Source organism: Larus michahellis, chromosome 4 (genome assembly GCF_964199755.1).
Source record: "Larus michahellis chromosome 4, bLarMic1.1, whole genome shotgun sequence".
Taxonomy (NCBI): domain Eukaryota; kingdom Metazoa; phylum Chordata; class Aves; order Charadriiformes; family Laridae; genus Larus; species Larus michahellis.
In genome coordinates this window covers 50,212,100-50,235,345 of record NC_133899.1, presented here as the reverse complement: position 1 = coordinate 50,235,345, position 23,246 = coordinate 50,212,100, and the positions used below count along the sequence as shown (strand labels likewise).

General features: G+C 40.3%; 1 protein-coding gene across 1 annotated transcript in view; it reads left to right on the top strand.

Annotated features, from left to right (window-relative positions):
* SPTBN5 (spectrin beta, non-erythrocytic 5) overlaps positions 1 to 23,246 on the top strand; it is a 97,797-nt gene that overhangs the window by 37,432 nt on the left and 37,119 nt on the right. The window contains exons 32-35 of the mRNA XM_074584643.1: positions 4,019 to 4,222; positions 5,450 to 5,599; positions 18,497 to 18,601; positions 19,592 to 19,777. Coding sequence (XP_074440744.1) covers positions 4,019 to 4,222; positions 5,450 to 5,599; positions 18,497 to 18,601; positions 19,592 to 19,777 — 645 coding nt within the window. The remainder of the gene's footprint in view (positions 1 to 4,018; positions 4,223 to 5,449; positions 5,600 to 18,496; positions 18,602 to 19,591; positions 19,778 to 23,246) is intronic.

Genomic DNA, 23,246 nt, shown 5'->3' with positions numbered 1-23,246 from the left:
CACTTCTGGCTTCTGTCTGTTGGTACACAGGGGAAAGCTGCCTTCAATGTATGTGAACCATAGGTGTACTTCCAAGCTGCAAAGGTTAATGTAAAAGGCTACAGGTGCTATCTGTGTTATTAATCAAGTACTTAAGTGCTTGTAGCTATTTAGAAAGGTGTTAGAGAATAAGGATCCTTCTGTGGGAAGGGAAGACTGTATCCAAGTGTGTATGGGATAATTGATAGTTTTCAGAAATGGTCATCACTTTGCATGAGTAGCAGTAGTCAAAAGACTCTGCAATTCCCACTGAGTAATAAAAATAGATATTAGACTCCCATTTATAATGGCTAAAAGTTTGTTCTCTCTCTGTCAGTGCATGCAATATCCCTCACTTAACTTACTTCATGGAATGTATCAAATAGAACTCTGGTCTTTGCGGTAACGTCTCAAGTTGCTTAAACATACTGACATGCGTATATCAGCATGATATTGTCATCTGCAATGCACAGTCGTTTTCTCTCCAAAGAACTCAGTAGGTCACTGAGCTATGATTTGCCACAGAATATGCAAATGTCAGAAGTTTCAGCGAAGGCACTTGAGCCACACCACTGTAAATTAGTAGATTATTGCTGCAAGTGCTGCATTAGCAGGTACTAAAACAGCAAGGGTGCCCTCTTTTATCATGAAGAAAGTTGCTAATGTAGATTTCTAGAATACCTTTACATTCTTTGAATTCTTGAATTATTCCAGGCGTAACTTCAGTGTCAACTAAAGATAGTTTAAGAAAGTAGTTCACATTCTGTTTCCGTGTTTGCTGGGAACCGGAGAATATCCAGGATATGCTCACCTGGAAAAAAACCTTCCCACAAGTTTGTCTTCAGGTTGTGAGCTGTGGTCAAGACCACAATAGAGTGTGCATCATGCTTTTCTGTTAGCATGAGATGCTTCTGTACATTAGGGTAATCCACTTTAAGTCTCTTAAAAGTGTTAAATCCAGCATTACATGTTATATTTAATCCAAAAAATATATTGTCTAGTTGTACAGTTAGAGATGTAGGATGTTTATGGCACTCTTGTTTTTTGAGAGTTTGTTTGGTTTGGTTTTTAACTGTTAAGAATCCATTATCTTGTGCAGAACTGTTGATGGGGAAATAAAATGAATTAGAATTTGACTTAAGGAAAATTAGAGTGGGTCTGCTGATGCAGGCAAAAGGTTCATTTGTCCACTGTCTTTCTGACAATCATCTAAGGTTGATAGTAAGAACAACATAGTCCTCTTCTATTGTGTAGTCTTCTAACATATATTAGATTCTGAAAGTCTTCAGCCTGGGGGAGTCTTCATCAGGAGATGGATCTTGGATTTGTCTGTTAAAACATAGTCACTGAGAGTTCACTTTCTTATTGATTTCTTTCATAACTTATGTCATAAATTTAGTTATTGACTTCAGATAGAAAATGTCCTGTTGGTGGGGGTGCTTTTTTCTTTTTATTGCTGGAACCGTACAAAATACCTTTGGTTTGAGTTCTGTCTGAAATCTGTGATGCATCCTGTGATCTGAATGGCAAATCTATAGCCCATTTCTTACTTTGGCAGTGTGCCCTTTCATCTGCATTGGTAAATTTACAAGCAATGAGTCATTAATGTGCTTTCTTAACATCATAAAACAAAATGACAAAGCCAGGTGATTGTATTCTCAGTGACATGCTGAGATGAGATAATGCCTCAGGCATCACCCTGTACCTTTGATGTCAGTCTGCTGGCAAGAAGTATCCCTGAGCCGTTCAATTTTCACCTCCTTTCCTGACAATAATTCCTGAAAAAGTGAAGATCTGGTTCCGCAGATTTGGTAAACTCATCTTTCTGCCCAGATGGGACAAGTCTTAATGACTGTAAGGATCTCAGTAGCTCTAGGGTAGGTTAGAGCAGCTTTACTGCAGAATATACCCCAAATTGCAGAGTGCAAAGAGGCAACTTTGCTCCCTTTCCTCTTTCAGCCCTGCCAAGAGGTCTACAAACTTAATGTTAGTCACAGCTGTTTAGTGTACTTTTTTCATTAGTATTGTTCATATGGTGTCCATGGGTCTTTTTCATTATGAAATTGTACGCAGAAGTGAAACAAAAACAAATCATCCCTTCCATGAAAAGACAATTCTGCACAATCAGCTACTGCATCTCCTTGCATCCCATCAAGTATGATTTTAGTCTGATTAAATAGCAGAGTTGACCCTAACTGACAATACACAGTAACAGTAGAGGGCTACAAATCTTCCAAGAAACTCTGTCAAGGAAGGTGAATTGAGACATAGACTCAAAGTATTTCTGAATGTTTGAGGTTCTTGTTCTGAAGTTTGCGCTAGGATCTGCATGGCCTCAGTGAGGTTCTGCTTAGGAGTTTCCTGCAGACTGATGCCTAGTCTATCCTTAAACATTGCTGGCAGTGGCAGTCCAATAACCTATTATTGGCTCTTGAATTGTTCCATTGCCTTAAATATCCTGAGATTTATGGATTTTTTCCTAATGCTTAGCCTAAAATCTCAGGGATTCTTAGACATTTGCAGTGCCAAATGCAATGTCAGTGTCTATAGTGACATCCCAGCTGTGTGTGAATTAGTTCTGCAAATCAAAATGATGCCAACACGTGTGCACTACGTGGGACCCTTTAAAAGGACAACAGTCCTTTTGAAGAGTCATTTAGTAGCTGTGTTCACTGGCTTTAATAAAAGAAGTGTCTTGGCTTTAAAGCCTAAACTCTTACGTCTGCAGATGGGCCGTTTTCAACTTTGCAGTGCTTTTCTGAAGCTATTTTATCCTGGCTGGATGGTTCCCAAGCCAGATTTGAGCTGTACAAAATTTTGATGATAGGGATAAAAATCCATGGGTAAAATGGAACAGGCAAGAAACTTTTTCCATTACATATTTTCCTTCAGTGAAAAAGCCACAAGCTCCAGTGGAAAATTCACAAGAGAAAATTTTTAGTTCTCTGCAGTAAAAGAGCATTTTTCTTCAACTCTTACTATACGTAACAGTCTTTTAAAATACACTTTCAGAAAACTAAAAGACCATTTACCACCTCAGGATTTAATCAACTAATCCAAACAAAATTAAACTGTAACAAAAATTAATTAATCATCCTATATAATCTCTGGTACAGTCCCTTGCAGTCCTAGTTTTTACCAACTGACACGTAAGAGCACACCACCTATTAAAGATTCAAATGAGATGCCTAAAGTGGACTGGTGAAGGTGCAGAATCAAGTGCAGAGAAAGACAGACAGAAAATGTTAAATTATTTTTGCTTGCTCAAGTCTCTTCAGTCACAATCAGAAAATAATTCTGAGATTTGTTTAAGATTTTACTTGCTTATAATTGCCTTAGCTAAATGCTGCATACATTTTAAGATACTGTAAATGCATTTATCAGTACCTCAGATTTTGAAAGTAAACTGGCTTTATATCCTTGTTTCTGTGCCAATCTCAGTCATAGTTCCACAAACCAGGAGATTAATCTTGCATACCTGATACGCTTAAGCAATTTTTTCTTACCTGTGATTTGCCTTTATTCCGCGTCTATTAGAGTGAGCCCATTTGTTTTTCACCTGAAAATTCTCACTCTCGTTTTAGAATATGTGTACAACTTAAGTTTCAAATCGACTTGTATTAGCCAAAGATAAGTCACAGAAAAATAGGGTGATATCGTTTTATCCTCTGTGAAGGAATAACACCAGAAAACACTTAGAGAATGATGGACTAAAGGGTAATAAATTATATCATGTTGTCATTGATGTGATATAACACAGTTTGATTATATTACAAAACGTGTGTGATTTAACACAATATGTAGAAATTCCTACAGTCGTGTTATCCACCCTTATTAAAATTCATAGAAGTACTCTAAGCCCTAATGAAATATTTCCGTTCTTATCTGTGATTTTTTTACCTATTATTCCCTTAAAGTTGAACAGTCAGCCTGCGGTTTTCCTGTCTGATATCCTAAGCTTGAGCTCTAACCTCAACTATCACATTTTCTTGGGTTCCAGGTTTGGGACTATTTCTCATGGACAGCAGAAATAATAAGGGAAATGAGAGCCAAGGAGACTATTCGGGACATATCTACTAGCAGCCTTAGACTTACCCAGCATCAACAGCTACTGGCAGAGATTGAAGCACGAGAAGAGAAGTATAGTCATGTCGTACAGCTAGGACAATCACTCTTGCAAGATGAAGAAACAGGATCAGAAGAGGTAATTGAAACTCATTTGAGTTCAGTCACACACATTCAGCTACTCAACACCAATATAACTATCATTCTATACTGTATCACACCATAAACATACGAATGTGCGTGTACACTCACACATATCCATATGCATGACCTATGTTTGCTTCAGTGTGTTATCTAGCTTGCGCACAAAAACATCTATTCCATTTCCTACTTCAGCAGTAGAAGAGTGCTGGCGTCTCCTGAGAGCCCACTGCAGCAAAACTTGGCTCATTTGAGAAGTTTGCTATGTTCTGAGCAATGGAGATAATTCTGCCCACTTCCCAAAGTTGGGTTTCCACACAAATACTAGTCTTCATATTACAGTGTTATATCCATACCAGACCAGGCTGGACAAAAACCTGTCAACCAAAGAATGAAAACACTCCAATATATGAACGACTTTAAAGATTAATTGAAACATTTTCTGTAGTAATGAATAATGCTGGTATATTTAACTCACTGGCAATGAAAGGTGGAAATCAAAATGTCAGTTTACTCAAGACAAATAGCTTCTAAGATTCTCACAGCATTTTTTACTTCTCCAGTACCTACTAGTTTACTTCTCCCCTGACAATTCATTACCATGTCTCTTGACTATTTTCAGAAAACTGCAGTTTCTGCAAATTACTCTCCCATCTGACTGAAAATTTGTTGAATATTGCAATGTATTACTATAGTAACTAGAGATCTTCGTGACTGTAAAGTCCTTTGCCTATAGAAAAATGTAAGAAAAAATCATTTATAGAAGGCCTATGGATATAGAGTTTGGAGGCTGAAATGCCATGAAGTCTAACATCGAGGCATGTATTAACTGATCAGGAGAATATGCTATGTTAGTAACTTATTTAAGTATCTGTCCTATCCCAATTTGAAGTGCTGTAATTGCACCATTGTGACTAAAGATAATGGAGAATTAGGATTTAATTCTAGAAGGTACATTTGAGAAACAGTTACCTACCTTTGCTCTTGGCTTGGACTGCTATATATTCTCTAAGAAGTGTTCCTCCATTCCTGAAAAGAGGTACCTTTGATTATCTCTCTGAGCAAATATAAGTGCTAGAACTTGTTTTACTTTTTCCTGTTTGATAATTTTGCTGCAATTTAAGGGGCTTATGCACCACTCCACTTAATCCTTTCTCCTCCCACCTTACCCTGGTCCATGGGGTATAAAGACCAACACAAGTTTTTCATTGTAAATTGTATTCAGATTCAGCAGAAGCTACAGGCTCTGTTGGAAGAGAAGAAAAATGTATACAATGAATGGAAACAGAAGAAGGAGTGGCTGGAGAAAATACACCAAGAACAAATGTTCTACAAGGATTGGGATCACCTGGACATGCTCCTGAATTCACAGGAGGTACGTGAATTATAAACTTGAAATAAGCAGTTACACTTTTCAAGCATTTGAACTCTTCCAAATTAAAAGGGGCACTACTGTCACCAACAACTTAAAACCCTTGGGCCTGTGTATAGAAAAGACACTCTTTTTATCGTTATTTGCATTGTGGTATCACTCGGAGACTGTAGCAGTGCACAAGACCCCCCCTTTCTTATGGGGCTTGGGTGCAGAACCAGAAACAAAAAGATTATTCTTGCCTGAAAGATAATTTTTGCAAATAAACATATGAGCTAACAGATGAGAGTCACAACGGAAGAGGGAGACAACAGCCCAGTATTAGTCAGCTTTACAAGCAGATTGCAGCATACCAACTGCTAACCACCGGCAAAATGTTTCGTAGGCTTCAGAGAGAAGGGAAATTGTAAAGAGGGTTTCAAGTAGGACAGGGAGATTACTTTGCAGGTGTTGCTGGAAACCTCACCCCAGGCTGAGGGCTAGTGCTGAGGAAATGCAACTAGTGGAAAATGAATGTTGGCAGTGTGAGTTAATCCAGGAAAAGGAACTGACTTCTCATTTTTTCAAGGGAGTTGATAGCAGTGTGGAGAACAACTACAAAAGAATTTGATTGTAAGGAATATTAGTTTCTGTTTGATGCAGTAGAGAAAGATGAGCTAGTGAAAAAAGCCCTCTCATGAAAAGAGAGGGCTGATATAGTTAATGCAAATAGACAGAACGATGTTCATATTATGATCATTTTGCAGCTCTTGAAATAGATTTTTTTTTTCACCAATATTAAATTGTATTTTGTCTTTCTTGCACTTTCCTGGATTCATGGAACTATTCAAAAAGGTTCCAGCTTGAGATCCGACATTTGCTATTATAAAAATTAGTGCAGAATTCAGGAGTCTTTTCCAGTCACTCTGTGCAAATTAATGGGTTGATGGATTGCTGTAACTGGGCTGAGACTTGGCATGCAAACCACATCTATGGATTGAAGGTTGCCAAAGGGAAGGCTTGAAGCAAAGTTGAAGGAGTTTGTACCTCTGTGTCATTTCATATTAAGGAAAAATAATTCTTAATTCTCCAAGACCACTGGCAGCATAATATGTCTCTTGGTTCGTGCTGAGCTCTGTTTTCCACCAGTGCTTTGCCACTGGCACTAAATCTGCTGGAAAACTGACCCTGAGCTGTGCCTTGAAGCGATACTTAACCTTTTGGGACACATGGGCTTGAAACCTTTTGGGACACATGGGCTTGAAGCCTTTTGGGACACATGGGCTTGAAGCCTTCTGCTACTCATTCTGTGAAGGAAATGCGTGTCTTCATAATTCCCTACAACTGGCACCCTTGGCAAGTATGGCCTGCATTCTGAGTTTGTGCCGAAACATGAAACCAAGAGAATTTCAGCTAGGTTCAAGTTTCTGGAATAAAATATTACATAGTTCTGCCTGTTAAAAATGTTTATTTGTTGGTTAATTAGCAAATGGCACAATTTGCATTATATCTGTCTCAAGTCCCTACCAAGCAGTGATACATCATTGCTAAGCTGCTGCATGGGGAGTGTCCTCAGGAAAAATGTAAACTCTACAAAATTCTGGCCACTGCATTCTTTCTTCTTTCATGAAATGGAGATCAGCCAACATGCAGAGGTACGGTGACTATGGCATCTGCTTTGCTGTATGTGCCTCAGAGGTAAATACATATGAATTTACTATTGCCCTATACTGTGAGGTAGATGCCACAAAAGGGATAAGTGTTCATCACAGACTGGGTAAATTCTCTTGGTAGGATCGACCACAGTGCCTGCCTCTACCACAAGTTTCTTCAGCCAAGGCAAAGCCTGAGAATGAAGGCTGTGACCTTGAAGACCACGAAAAGCAGTTCTGTTATCAGAATCTTTCTCTTGTAACATTTTCTCTATGAACTTCTAAGGAGCCCGGTACTCAGTTGTTCTCACTGTAAGGGTTCAGAAGGTGGAACAGTGAAGTGTGAGTACTTGTCTGTCCCTCCAAGCACCCCTTGATACAAATGGTATTTTATAGTCAGGGAGAATGACAAGAAAATAAGCAGAGGGGTGTAATGACAAGCTGGTCTTGTCCATATAGGTATAGAGAATGAGGGACTCACAGTCATCATATGTTCTTATGTTACTTCCACCACCCACTGCATCTGATTTTTTTTTTTTTTTTGAAGAGCACTCAAGTAGAAAAGAACACTAGCTATGGAAAGCAAATTTATAAACATTTTATTTCTCATTTTTGCTTATATTTAATCTTCAGAAGATTACAACTGTTTGAAGAACTGTTGCTTTTGTGAGAGGTCTGTGCATGTAAAGAATTACAGTTGCGTGTTCACAGAGTTTCTGTTATAAAATACCTCTGATATTGTAGTCAATGACCAAGTATCTACCTGTAGTCTACAAGAGAAATTACAGAACACCATGGATTTCTAAATTGGTATCCGGATATCAGTCAGCCATATGTCTCCTCCTTCACTGACACTGTCCCTATCATCACTGAGCTATCACAATGCCTGGAAGAGACTGTTATGTATTAATGCTCAAAGTTAATCCAAGAAACATATAAGTGCTGTTAGGTCGAAGAAGAGACACTGATTTTGTTCATATCCAAGGATGCAAACAAACAGATCCTCAGTAAGCTCTGAGCATTCAGGATGAGTTTTAATTTTCACTACTCTCGATACACCAATCAGGCCGATACTGTGCATAGCTTTCCTTTCAGGAATTACTAGCTTTCCTCCATCATGATAACTCACTCCTGTGTTGTCCATTCTTGTCATCTTGTTTTTAACCCACAGCTGACACTGAGTAAAACTACCATGAGAAAAGGCAGCTGCCCGAGGAACATCAGCTTGCCTCAAAGCTAAAGAGTATCAATGAAAGCACATCTCAGCTGTACTTCACAAATTCCACTGCTACCTGCTAATTTTAAATCATATTTTACTGTCTTTAAGTCAATTTTACTGATTTGAGACCTGGCAATGTTGGTGATAACCTCAGTGTCCAGAGCAATGTCTGTCCACAGTGAGTATAGATACAGAGTGATGCAGGTTTAGGCTATTATGCTGATGAGAAGATAGAAACATGTGTTTACATACAAAATAAGATGTATCTTTGGAGAATTTATGGGATGAAATCAATAAAGAAAGCAAATCATTGCAAGAAGAGGCTCATTTGCTGCTCTTTATGGAAGGAATTTACCTTCTGATGGTTTCTAGTCCTTCCTTAACGTGTGCTGCCTGGCCCTGAATAGAAATCATAGAATCTTGGAATGGTTTAGGTTGGAAGGGACCTTAAATAGCCATGGGCAGGGACACCTCCCACTAGACCAGGCTGCTCAAAGCCCCATCCAGCCTGGCCTTGAACACTTCCAGGGTTGGGGCATCCACAACTTCTCTGGGCAACCTGTTCCAGTGCCTCACTACCCTTATAGTGAAAAATTTCTTCCTAATATCTAATCTAAATCTACCCTCTTCCAGTTTGAAGCCATTACCCCTCGTCCTTTTACTACATGCCCTTGTAGAAAGTCCTTCTCTGGCTTTCTTGTAGGCCCCCTTCAGATACTGGAAGGCTGATATAGGGTCTCCCTGGAGCCTTTTCTTCTCCAGGCTGAACAACCCTATCTCTCAGCCTGTCTTCATAGCAGAGGTGCTCCAGCTCTCTGACCATCTTCGTGGCCCTCCTCTGGACCCACTCCAACAGGTCCAAGTCCTTCTTATGTTGGGGGCTTCAGAGCTGGATGCAGTACGCCAGGTGGGGTCTCACATGAGCAGAGTAGAGGGGCAGAAGAAATGGCAACATTGTTCTGATTCCTCTACAGCTAGATTTCCTGTATTCCAAGAATATCCCCCATTTCTTTTGTTCTCCTGTCTCTAAGTGTGATCATTCTTCAAACAGGTTATTCTTGTGCTGCAGGACTCCCATCTAAGTGAGGGAGAAATAGCAAGAACTGCAAAGCTATCTTTTGCCTTATGGATCAGTATATACAATTTGACAGTGAACTGAGGTTCCTGAGTGACTATTTGTATTTTACTTCTCTGCATTTGAAGAGCTATTGGTAGAGGAATCTATTCCTTTTGGATGGAGCTCTATTACGACTATATGGAGTTAAAATGTGGCTGCATAGTAACGCAAGACTTCTCCCTAGGGAGACAGGCAGGCGGGTAGGAAAGCAGTCCTTTCAAACACGCTCTCAAAAAGTATTCAGCCAAGACATCAATTGAAGACTCCCAAGCCACTTTCCCAATGGGAATAATGTCATTTGCTGCTTTCAGAAAGGACAAAAGCAAACACCCTTTCAAAAAAGATTCCTATCAGACAAACAAGTATAAGCAACCTTTCTACCCCTTGTGTTTCTTCTGACTTTTGTGTTTGAGGCAAAGCTCAGTCACGTGTATTTCACTTTGCAGATCTGCAAAATACGTGTGTAAGAAAGCAGCTTCTGTCATCCCATAATTTTTGGATCCTATTTTCCCAGTACTTCATATGCCTTAAAACAAGTCTCTCCCCCAGCAGCAAGGAACAAGGGAAGGAAGAAGGCAAGAGAGTGTTTTAAACTAAGAACTACTACTGGGAACTGCTCTCATTCGCAGTCTGTGCCAGTGTGACAGGTTTGACTTTATGCCAACATCTTATATTACATCCAAGTTATTTAAACCTTCGAAGGATTTCTGCAGAATTTAGTCTAAGATTGTTCTACGCTAAAGAAAATAGAGCACATGTGGAGAAAATTAGGAAAACATCTATCTTTTAAAAATTTTTTTATTATGAATTCAGTTGTGCCATTGCGTGGAACTGTTGTAGGAAACTCTCCTAAGAGCTGTGAACTGAAATCGTGCCATTCGGAGTGCAGCCAAGAAACAGCTGAAAAAGAGAAGGAAGAAAAAAACAATCACTTTTGCTTTGAGCAGAAGCGTTGTCCAGTACGCTCTGCTCTGTTCTAACCTTTTCATGGCAGCAGATGCATTGCTCAGGTTAGCTGCTCTCCTTTTTTTCACGGATGAAATAACAGCGAGTTCGCAGGCTGTCTCTGGCAGGCGTTTTTGGCTCCCTCCTACTCTGTCTGCAGTCTCACTGTCAGAACACTCAGGGAGCAGAGCCTCATGCTCTATAATTTATCTTTCTGCCCATCCCACTCTCATATCACTTTGCAGATGTGACAGGCGGTGGTAGCAGTATTAGAAGAGCTGCGCGTTTTCCTTTTGAATGTGGATTTTTTTAGTTTATAATTTTTTTCCTGGAGACTGTTTATTCATCTCTCATTCCTTTGCTTCAGAGGAAGAATGGAAATTTCCAGTGCCAAAGGAAAAAGGATTAGGAGTTGGTTTTAAAAACAGGGGGAAAGGCAAGCTTCTGTGGCTTTGATTTTTGCATCGTTTAGGACTAAGCTTCAGAATGTCATGCAGGGACCATCGCCGCAAACTTTCATCTGCAACCTATGTCTCCACTGCGGAAGTGATGCTGTCTTCCACCAGAATGACCCCACCTCCTCCTTTTGAATCTGCTGTGCGGGACAGGCCTTTTCAAAAGATGCCAGCATCAGCATGGCACCCTCCCACAGGTCTATCAGTTGCAGAGCTTGCTCCAGGAAATCCCAGCTCATCACCAAGCAGTGTGTCTTCTGGAGCTTACTGTTCAAGGCTAGATGTCGTCCTGGCACACACAGACCACAGGAAATGTTTCAGGAGCGCTAGTCACCGTGTCAGTCCCCCTGATGAGACGTCCAGTTGTTCCAGTCCTCCCAGGAACCCTCGCGGTCATGGGTATGGGGGTTCTGGCACTTGGTCAACATCTGCATCTTACAGACAATATTCAGAAAGAAAAAAAAGCATTCATCGTATTTCTCCTGAAAAAAACGATTCCTTGAAGCTTGCTGTATCTTTGCCCTCTGATGTCCTTTCCTGCAAAGCTCCCAGCTGGACCTCACGCCTAGACGTTGATCTTTCTGCTATTCCAGCTGTTTCTACACTCCGCACCAAAAATCTGCACACATCCCGGGAACCTTGTGATTCTCTCCCACCTCAACAAGGCTGTAGCCAGTACAATGTCCAAATGCCAGACCTCCATGCTTCAGTGAAGCTTTACATTTCAACTTGCAGCTTGACGATAAAGCCTTTTCGAACAGATTCCCATGGAAGCAGTCATGCTCATTCAAGTCTGATCGTGCCACAATTAGAGAAGGTGCCTGAAACTCCGACTGGTCTTCCAACAGGATCCCAGAAACCAAAACAAGGCTTCCCTACAGGTGGGTCACCAGCCCTTCAAATAACAAGATTTCATGTGACTTCCTCTAAGTATCCTGGCCTTCCCCAACAAACTGTCACCAGAGATATATGGCTGTCCCCAGCTGTGCTGACTGGAAGAGAAAATTTGGCTAGTGAGAATGAGGTGACAAGCAAGGATTTAAATCCAGAGCTGATTGTTTTTCAGAACCATGCTTCATCTAGGCCAGAGTTTAGGAAGACTCCACGTGATGGTCTAATACCTGCTCACCACAAGGTTTCCAAAATCACCCTCATACTTGCAACCCCTTGGACTGCCATGCCTATCCAGGTGGTAAGAGAATTTAGAAGAAGCCCAAGTCCAACAATCTTTATCAAAACACATGATTCAGACATAGCTGGTCCACCATTTCACCCTGCGGAGATTGGGGCTGGCCTCTCTTTATCAGTGAATCCAGTTTGCTGCTCAGGATTGCTTCCAAGCCATTGGGCAAGGTCTGGTCTGAGACCTTGCCAGGAAACATACACTCTAAAAACTGTATGCCGTGACAACCTTTTGACAAACATACCAGCTCACACCACATCCTCAACTCACAGAGACACAGAGGGTGCATGGTGTCCATCTATCGCTGTCAACATTGCATCCTTTGGATCTGGGAGGAGAGTGGTGAAGATTTCCATTCCATTCTAGGAACATTTGCAAACAGAAGTTTTAAGTAGTGTTATTCAAGCCACGTGGATTTATTTTTGTATGCTTCCTGTCATGTTCCCACTCCCTAGAGATGACTTATGGGACAATCAGAAAGCTACTTGTGTTCTGCTGTCACTGAGGCTGCAGCTACAGCTTGATCCATCCTAAATGAAGCTGATCTGATCGAGCACTTAACAAGTGTTTCATTTTAACCATTAGAGTACTATTGTCAACGTGACATGCTCAATGCTATGCATGTACTTACAGATTTTGCATAATTGGGCCATAGTTCTCAGCACTTTGAAGGGTCAAGATTTCAGGGCCAAGAACTGGTTTTCTTCTTTGCTAGTTGGTCTGGGACCTGTGACAAATCCTCAGTGTAGTTTTTCTTAGATTTTTCTCTTTCACTGTTTTCATTTTCTTACTTGTCAGATTATGCTGTATTTCTAAATGGCTGATTCCTGGTTTTGTAACTTTTAAAAGTAATACTTGTTTTCAAAACCCTGAATATTGAAGCGTGTAGGAAGAAATCACTTTTTTTTTTCCTCCTTAGACAAAGAGAGGTACCACCCTTTCCTGAGGGAAATGAAGGGAATTTAGTCTCCACGGCATCTCAAATTTGGATATCCCAGAAAAGTTTCTAGCAGTGAAACTATAGGGACTTTAGGAAGAATTTAGTCTGCCTTCAGACAAATATTTCATAAGTAAATATTTTAATAATGGTGTTGTATGGGCATAGGATTCTAATCTAACACTTACTACTTACAGGATAGGGGTTGAGCTTTTGAATTTTGAAGGAGGGAATAGGTGAGAGGAAGGGATCGTAGCAGTTATGGGAAAACAAACACTGTGTTTTTCCCCTGCACATTTCCAATATCAGATAATTGTATTTTATGCCAGTGAGACAGCATGCAGTGGCAGGGGGGAAGGAAATTTTAAATACATTTAAAATCAGAATTTCGCATCTAGATTGTGAGGTCAGAGGCCAAAAATACAGTGATGTCAGTATGATAAAACAGGTGTATGTATTTTCTTTATAAACAACTTCAGTGTGTTTTATTCCACTTATGGTTATAGTATGATACCTTGTTATAACTTTTACTAAGATAAAGCATAGTACAACATATTTGTGAACCATATATAATCATGATATTAAGCACATTTATTTACTTTGCTAAAACAGATCTAAATTTTTTTCATTAATTCTTTCTTGTATTTACTTTTATCAGAAGTAAGTCAAACCAAACCTTGTTATCTATCTGGGCAGAGAGTTTGGACTTGATCACATGCTGTAAGTGAGGGCACTTATAACTGGGAGTAATTCTGGCTTTTAGTACATGCTTAGATCTGAAAGATTTTCAGCGGAGTTCAGCAATCTCAGCAGCAAGCCCAGGGAAGGCAGTGGGAAGGAAGATCTGTGGAGCTTGTTACACCGTGAAGAGCAGAAGCAGGAGAAGGGAGTGGATTTGCACAAATACTTAAAATAGTTTTTCTTCTAGAGAAATAAAAATGACATTTCTTAGAAGACGGATTTCTTTTGGGGCTATGTCAGCTTCCAGTGTGTATAAATGCGGAGTTGTGGCATCTAGAGAGCATAGTTATCCTAATGATTAAAATGTTTCATTCAGTATTTCTCCCAAAGCTAGAGCTGGCCTGCACTGTCACATAAGTGCGTATATAGTACAGTTTTATTTAAAATGAACATTTTTTTTTAATTGGACCTTGCAATTAGTTCTGCATCAATTGGTATGTAAGAGGTCCTATGACAGTGGGGCTAAATCTATGCAATGAGCTCAGAAATATTGAAAAACTCCAGTTAAGTAGGGTTAATAACTCCATTTCTGTGCTTTGCATTGTTCATAACTTGGCTATTTGTTACATGCTGCATTTCAAATCTCAAAAAGGGCCAAGTTCATTTTGTGGTTTTAAGTGTCTTTGCAAGTCTTCACTCAAAAATGAGTCCATTATATAGCGAGTGGTCAAGCCTTTGGTGCTTTTTGAGCGTTACATTTCTGATAATGGGCCATGATTCATAACAGAAAAAAACTTGAAAGAAAGTTTATACCTGCTGTGTGCTGTGGGAAACCCTGGTAGGTTACCTGAGGAGAGCTATGCAGTGTTTTGTATTTGAAATCAACACGTCTTATTCAAAGCAGGAGTTCGGGGGCCTGTCTAAAAATATGCCAAAAAGTGATGTAATTGGCCACAGGCCAGCATTGTGGTGTGGGAGCCAGTTTCCATTCTGCTTTCAGATTGGTATAACAAATGCTTAAATGAAAAAAATGCTGAGGTTCTGATTCTAGCAATTGCTGTCATAAGCTTTCTGTTTAAAAGACGAATGGAAAGTTTTTACCTCACCAGCTCTCCAAGTAACACTGTTAGTGCTACTGGGCCTGCTTTCTTCTAAGCTTATTACCATCGTCTCTCCTGTTATGTACGCAACCAGTTTTCCTTTGCACCAATTTTCTTTTTGTGCACCAGTTTTCTTTCTCAGTATTAAAACCTGAGTTCCCCAGAGCATTTGCGTGGCCTTCTACTTGGAGGACCTGGTCCAAAGCTTTCAGAAGTCAGGAGGACTTTTTCTCACTGCCGTAACAGCTGAAGGGATGGGGCTTTGAATGCTCAGTGTTATTTGTGTGTAGGGATTTTCAGTGGGAGTGAGGCACTGAGCGCTCCAGTGGCAGCTGCTTATGACTCACCATCCCACACCCCTGTGTCTCAGATGTCTCTGTTCTCTTTTTGCAAAGAAAGTAACCATCTTTACCAGTAGGTGTCCCTTGCCTTTTTCTTGCACCACAGATACCTGAGCAGGAAAACTAATGACTGACCATTTCTTCAGGTTTCACGGAGTTTGCAGTTTCACTGCTAACAGTTACTTAAATAAAGGTCCTGGAGTGATATGTGGAAAATTATGGGAATTTTCTGTTTCCTCAGGTAAAACGTTTTTGACCAAAAATGGTGGATATTCCACAAAACATGACAGAGAATCTACAATGCTTTTAAAGCAGCATTTAAAACAGTAGACTAGAGATGCAGCATGTGGCTATATGTTTGTGTACCCCAAACAGGAGTGAGTTAGATTCAGCTGATTGATAGCTTTTTATTTCAGTGTTAGTAACAGCAGTGTAAATATGGATGGTAATTATAAGGGGTTTAACAAAGCTTTGCAGTAGGCAGACCTGGAACCCACACATGTGGAGATCTTCCTCCACAAGAGCAAACCAAATCCAAAAGCACCCTAAAAAAAACCAGAGAAACCAAACCTGTCATAATTTCATACACTTGATGAGTGAGATAGATCAAAGTATTAAAGTTAGAATGACACAATATCGGACTTCTGGTGGGGGTTGTATTTAACATACAGAGGCATAACAGAGGCGTTAATGTATTTCTTTTAGGCATCCTGGTGATTTATGGGCCAGACTTATTAAAAATGTAACCCTGTTGTACATTTGGCCTTCCCATCTTCTTGATAGTCATTACTGTGTTGGGATTTATTCACCTCTCTTCTGATACTCGGCGTGGAACAGCATAGAGCAGTTTGAACATCTTGCCTGGGCATGATATTCTTCTGTGCATTTTTCTGTATCTGCAAAATATTCCTCTCACTAACTCCCCAAAAATGAACCAGAAAGTCAGGCCAAGTCTGCCTGTCAGTCGTCTTAGCCACAGCTGCCAAGGATGGCTGAGTGGCGGCAGCAGTAACAAGGTCCATCGACCAGCTGGAGATCAAGGTCACAAAGCGAGGTAATGCCTGAAATGTGGGGTCTGTCCAGGGGGACCAGGGCAGGGCTCAGGCCTCCCCTCTCAATGCAGCTCAGGCAGGGCTGAGGGCCCAGGCTGAGCCTGAGACAGAGCCCCAGGTGGGAGCAGGGGGGCCGTCGAGGGAACACTCAGGGCCGCCAAAGCCTGTTGGTGTACTCAGACCCTGACAAGTATGTGTGGATTCCCCTGCACATAACACATGCCTGGGAAACCTCTCCTTAAGATGTGCTGTGCTAAACAGTCATCCAATACTTCTGTCCAGACAATGAACATCATTACTGGTTTTCTAAAGTAGCTACTGAAGAATACCTTTTCACTCCTATAAAAAACACTCTGTCAGACTGCTACAGAACTATAATGTTTTGCAAAGCAAGAGACATCTCTCTAGATGTTATTTTTTCCTGTGCACGTCGATGGTTTTAAGGCATAGATTTACGTATGTTCTTAACCAGCCCTCTTCTGAAGCTATTAGCAGTTGTGTGGTTTCACTGATTCTATTCTGTTTCTTTCTTGCCTCTTAATTCTTTCACACTATATCACTGATCTCAAATTCTTCTTCCATCTCTGCTAATTGCACTTTACCCAGGTAGAATTACTGGTTGGAATTTCTCATCTAAATACTTATAATTCCATGAGCTCACAGAATGGCTTACACAGTGCTATGTCCCAACCAATAAATGCAGTCACTTGTAGCAGCCTGGACTCCAAAAGTCCATCCAGTCATATTCATTTCAGTGTGAACCATGTCAACAGGTATTTTTCGCTCATGTCCTGTCAGAGCCTCTGATTGGGGTTTTTGTCCTGCTGTTGTCTTGTCGTTGCATAAGGGAAGAAATTGTGAGAAATTAAATCCACCAGAAAACAATCAATTCATATTGGCCTGCAGAAAAGCTAATTTTTTTCATGATAATAGGTAACTACATTGTTTATTCTTTTGCATTTGACAAAACTGAATATAACAGAATGCATGGGAGAAGTAATTGGGCAATCAGTTTCTTAGCATCAGAAAAGAGTCAAGAAACACTGAGGTGCCGTAGAGATGTATGTGGATTAGTTAGGAAAGGTTCTCACGGCATTAAAAGTGAATAGTTAAAAAGTGAACTGCAGAGGTCAGTTTCCTTAAAACTGCATTTGTTATTTTACACTAACGTCTTTCTGCATCAGAGACTGACAGGAGAGACAGTAAATAAAATTAATGCAGGCAAGTTGGAAAAGTGGCCTAAAAAAAATAACAGATGCCCTTGGTACAGATGCAAGCTGTGACATTTTTCAGGAATAATCAGCTGCATAAATACAGGATGAGGACAAGCTGGTCTGATAGCAGTTCTCCTGAAAAGTTTCTGGAAGCTTATAGTAGATTGCAAGGTGAACTTGAGTTCATGGTGTTGTGTAAAAGATAAGCACCATACACAGATACATGCGGAAGATTACAGCTTGGAAAGCACACACAAGCTCTCTGCTGTCTTCACTACCTTCACTCTGGCAGCCTTATTGCTTATTGCCATTTATTGCATCAAGTATTAGGACCCCATTTCAAAATAAGTGGAAATGGAGAAAACCTAGAGGAGAGCAATAAGAATAATCAGAGTCAGGAAGACACAGCCTTTGTGGAACGACTGATCAGATCAAGGTGGTTTTAGCCTAGAGAAGATAGAAACCCCAGCATGCAAAAAGCCTGCAAACATGTACACGGCTGAAGAAAGTGTAAAAGGAATTATCACCTTTCTATGATGAAGAGGGCAGTATGTAATGAGGTAAAGTGTTAGCATGCATTTTCCGGCTAGATATTTGGAAAATCTTAGTAATGGTAAAGGTAATGAAGCACTGAAATAAATTGCCCAGGGAGGCTGCAAAGTCTCTGTTATTGGAAGTCTTGTAAGAAGGAATCATACAGACATCTATCAGACATGACAGTGGTGATCTTGCTTTGGATTACAAGGATGGCTTAGACCTCTGGAATTCACTGCCAGCCTTGTGACTTAGTGATTGCGATAAGCAGTGATAGGTCACTTTCCTTAGCTGGACCTGTTAACGCTTCTCTTTCTTGCTCAAGACCATGGAGCTCCACTATTTAATTTCCAATTTCAGTTACCTTCTGTTCTTTTTTTTTCCTTTCAAGTGTACTCTCAATTGCAGAGTTAATACCTCTTCTCACATTTATTAATCAGATTTATGTGATAATTAATCCACTGAGAAAAATATTAAACTTTTTTTTATAGATTTATTTGAAAAGCAATGACCTTGGAAGTTCTGTGGATGAAGTAGAGCAACTGATAAGGAAACATGAGGCTTTTGAGAAGCTTCTGGCATCACAGGATGAGAAGGTACAAAAATCCACAAATATTCTACCAACCCATGAGCCAGAATGATTTTTACCTTTCTTTCTTTTTTTTTTTAACATCGCAACACATTAAATTGCTGACAGGTGAGATATGTCTGGTATGCTTGAACCAAAGAGAAAATGGGGAAACTTAGTGAAATAAGAGGCAGAGCAGTGTTAGAACAGGCAGAACAAGTGTTTAGACACTCCATGGCCAAGTCCTGCCTGTATTGTTTTGCAGCAGACAGGAAAACCGCTTAGTAAGTTGCATAGTGGGACTTACCAGAAGAAATATTTAAAGCAGGCGATATTGTGTATTACAGGTATCAGAAGTTTAGGCACATCAGTGGCTTTTAAAGCAAGTAAAATACAGTAAATCAGAGGGGATGACTTGTCTAATTATTTAAATATACATTTGGTATACAATGTCTGTACCCAATTGGCTAGCCTCTTCGCACCTTTGGAACAGATGCTGAATCACTCACCTGCATGTAAAGGAATCTGCCTGGCTGGTGGCCACTGCTGTAATTCACCCAGGCTAGGGCTAAATTCAAACCTGGGACTGTGCCTGGTTTCCCAAGAAGGAATGAGCTCCCAGAACCCACGCCAACTCCCTGCCAGACTGATTGCTCATGTTGAGAGCTACCTTCCAATACCTGATTTCCACAAAGCAATAAAACCCAAGTACTGATGTGTATCAGGCTTGCTCCATGATTCCTTGCACTGAATGATAAGTGGCGTAGAGACTCCTGGAGTTACAGACTTAATTCATTTAAGTAGCCAGGGTGCACTACAGAGACCAATAACAAGGATGTCATAGATGTAACACAGTACAGGGTGTGGGTGGGGGGAATGCTGGTTAACTTGTCCCTGCTATTCTTGTTTCATTCCAGAAAAAAAAAGAGAATCTTTTAGGTATGGAAAGGAGTCTGGGTTTTGTTCTTTTGCACTATTTGGGAGCATAAAAGTAATTTCAGGTTTGTTGCCTCCTCAGATGATGTCTCTTCAAGAACAGGCAAGCAGGCTAGAAAAGGCTGGTGGACTGGAAGGGCTAAAGATCCAGCACAAACTGAATGCCATTCGTGAGAGGAAGCAGCAGATCAAGGATCTATCCCAGAGTAGGAGAGAGAAGCTGCAGACCGCCCTTCTTCTGGCACTTTTCTACCAGAACTTGGAAGAGGTAAGAGGGTTTTAGACTGGGATGGGGGTGGGAAGCAGAGGAGCTGCCTGCCTCTTTTGGATGAAGTGCTTGCCCTTGCCAGAGATTAGGTGGTTTGATAATCTACTCTGGTATGGCAACTCCTGTTCTGCCACACTCACGCCAAGGGATAGGTGCTCCAATGCCATTGCTGTTACTATACCATCATCGTGGCCTTGAGCTCATTACAGCTGCTTTACACATCAGGAGCTCCGCTAAAATAAAATGAATAAAAGGAAAACTGCCAGCTACTACCTTATGTTTCCTTTGATGGGAAAGAAAAGATATTTCAAATCAGGGCTAATGCAAAGCGGAAAGCATTATGGCAAGGGCACCAAGCTTTACTATTGCCCTCTGAAGGCCTTCAAAACAGTGCTATGACTTAGCATAGCCCTTCAGCTACTGTAGGCTAGTCTCTGCAGAATATGTTCCTCTCTTCTCCTGTTCTGGCCTTAGTCCTGTAACAGAGTAGCTCTGCTCCTGGCACTACTGTTGGAAAAGCATACTAGGTCAGTCTTTCAAAGGGCAGCACAATGTGTGTGACTGAAAAATGTGCCAGCATCCGGTGTGTTGGCATAAACAGGCACACAGGCCCAGAAGGACACTTGCAAACACTCTTGCTGTTCTGGTATGCACCACTTCTGCTGCTGCATCCCGTGGAACATCCTCCACATGTTTAAATGGCTGCTAAAATTCCATTTACAGCACAATGTATTTGGAACTCCTCCCCCTCCCTCCCAAAATAATCAAACATTTAAACACCTTCGTCTTTGGCTACATTAAAGAGCAAGAGCTGCATGCTGTTCGGTTTTTTTTCAATGCCCTCCTAGAGACACAATCTACCCATTAGGTAGGAATACTTCTGCATTCCTTCCCATCTCTCTCTAATTGTCAAATCAGTGCTTGGGATGGGGTCCCCCTTCATTCTTGAATCACACACTTATAGCAGAGGATCTGGCCCTGTATAGCGAGGAATATTTCCCTTTTCTCATCCATTTTCTCCACATAAATTCAGCCAAGAGTTCTATAGGGAGTTTTTGCACTCAAACTACCTGCTCATTTACCTCACCAATCTAAATTAATTGCCTACTGCTGTAGAATGTGAATGCCACGAAGGAGTTAAAAAAAAATAATCTTACATTAATATCTCTCTTCCTCTTTGTTGGGTAGAATGGAATGTTTAATTTGATTTTAATGATGTTCTGGGTGTGTATGAGTTCATATATTAGAATAGTCCCTAAAGGGATGTTAATTTGCAAAGATGAGTTTGGAGTCTAGCCGTGAAATCAGTGAGGTCATTGCTTATTCTTATTTATTAGGAGAACAAGTCCCATAGCTTGGGTCCCACTCCCCTAACAAACTCCTTCTCCTGCAATCATCTTACATCATTTCTATTGACCAAACAGAATTTTTTGTGTCAGCAGAAAATAGTGATAGCTGTCATTGTTAAAAGTCTCCTAGTTACTCTCTAGAAGCAATTACAGAGAAGCAATTACACACATCAGTACAAAGACAACACAGTCTGTGATTACTGATGAGAGGATGGAGAGCTCAGCATCATATGGTCTGCTTAGAAGGCTATCTGCTGCAGTTCCTACCCTTTTCAGAACATAGGACTTTGTTTTTTCTGCACAAAACCCACAATGACTAAGTCAAGAAATCTCATGTAGCTCACAAAATAGGGCACACTCTCCTACAGTAAAAATAGGGTGCTTTTAGAGTCCTAAAGAAGTGAGAGAGACTTATAGACTATCCTATTGTTACAAAGTCTGCACCTCAGTATTGACACGGAAGGCAAATGAGCAGATTGCTACTTAGAAATATGTGTATTTACGGTATTGCAGAGGAAAAATCATAAAGTTGAAAGTTTTGACTTCCAAAGCTGGCTCTGAGTTTTAATGCTGACTCTGAAACTTGCTTATTGTATTAGTGTCACTTAACTTCCTTTCCCTTTCACCCTCTATACAGGAGAATAAAAACCACTTACTACTTTATCTCAGTGGAGTGAGAGAATGAGTTGCTCTCTCCTAATGTCTACAACAGGCACATGCCTTTATATGTTTAAAATATGCTTTAATAACATAAAAGTTATTAAAAATCAGGGTAATTTACAAAAGGGTTGTGCTCTTGAGGTTACAGTAACTGATATTTTGAAAATGTATGTTCCTAAATTGATAGTGCCCACATTTATTATGAGTCCCATGGAAATAAAACTAGTCCCGTTTGCCTACGCTGAGCATAACAGTAGTCTCGCTGTTGTCTTCAGTAAAATGAAAATGCATGTCCAGAAAACAGTAAGTCTTTCCATAGAAAGATCTTGGGACAATGTATTAGCCTTTCTTCACATCTGAACGTGGACGTGGGGCCAGGAGAAGAATCTCTCACTCTCTAGAGCCATCCTAAGTAGGCCTTAAAATAAAAAGAAGCCATGAAGAATGTAGATGTGATTTTTTTTTTTAAATGGCTTTGTTCAGTCTGTTATTAAACCGTTGCTTATTGTTAAAATGTAGGAGAGAAATTGCCCTTTAAGTGACCATATACAGGGGATTCATTTGTTTCTTATCCTAACTGTATGGATGAGCCTCTCCCATACAAATAAGAAGTCAGTTAAGTGATGTTAAAGCGTTAATGTGTGGCTGGGTAATGGGAGAAGGCCCTAGCTTCTGAGGAGGGTGTAAGAAATGAAAACAGCAGATGACAGTGTGCTGTCCTGGGCAACCTTGACTTAAGGCTTGTTTAAGTCTCTAACTGTGCTTTGGAGGGGAACGGTTTCTGGAGAGCATGCTGCTAGTGAAAGCTATTTCTGTTATTGTTTATAGAATTTCAGCAGCTGAAACAACACTTCAAATCATTAATTAACTGAGAAAATCCTCCAGTTGTCAAGTCTTGTGTGCATGTAGCACAGTTCCACAAGGACAGCCAAGATGCTTTGAAACTGATGAAGCTGGCTTCAATTTCTGTTCTTGTGTTGTCAAAACATTAGGTTACCTCAGTGGTCTGAGGACAACAGGATCAGTTACAATGTATGTCAAGTGTTCAGTTCTCGGTGTTTTGATGGATAGAAAATATTTCCTTCAGTGTTAAGGGCTAAAGTTTAGCAGACTTTGAAGAAAATTGTGGAAAACTCACTATCCTATTGTCCATTTTATTCTGCATACTTTAAAATTCCCTAAAAAAAAATAATTTCCTGAGAGAAACACATAACCCTTGCTTTGTAGGTCCTCATGGTTCACCTGCTTGTCTGAATCTGATGTTCCTGCCTAGATGTTTTTGAATTTTTATGAAGTGTAAAAGCAAATAGTTATATTTGCTTTCAAATAATCTGACTAGTGCTTGGCCCCATCAGTAAGGCTTTATTTGCTTTGCATTTTCCATTTAGGTCTCACAGCATCACTGAGATCAGGAAATATTAGTGCTGTTTTATAGGTGAGGCACAGAATTCTTAAGAATT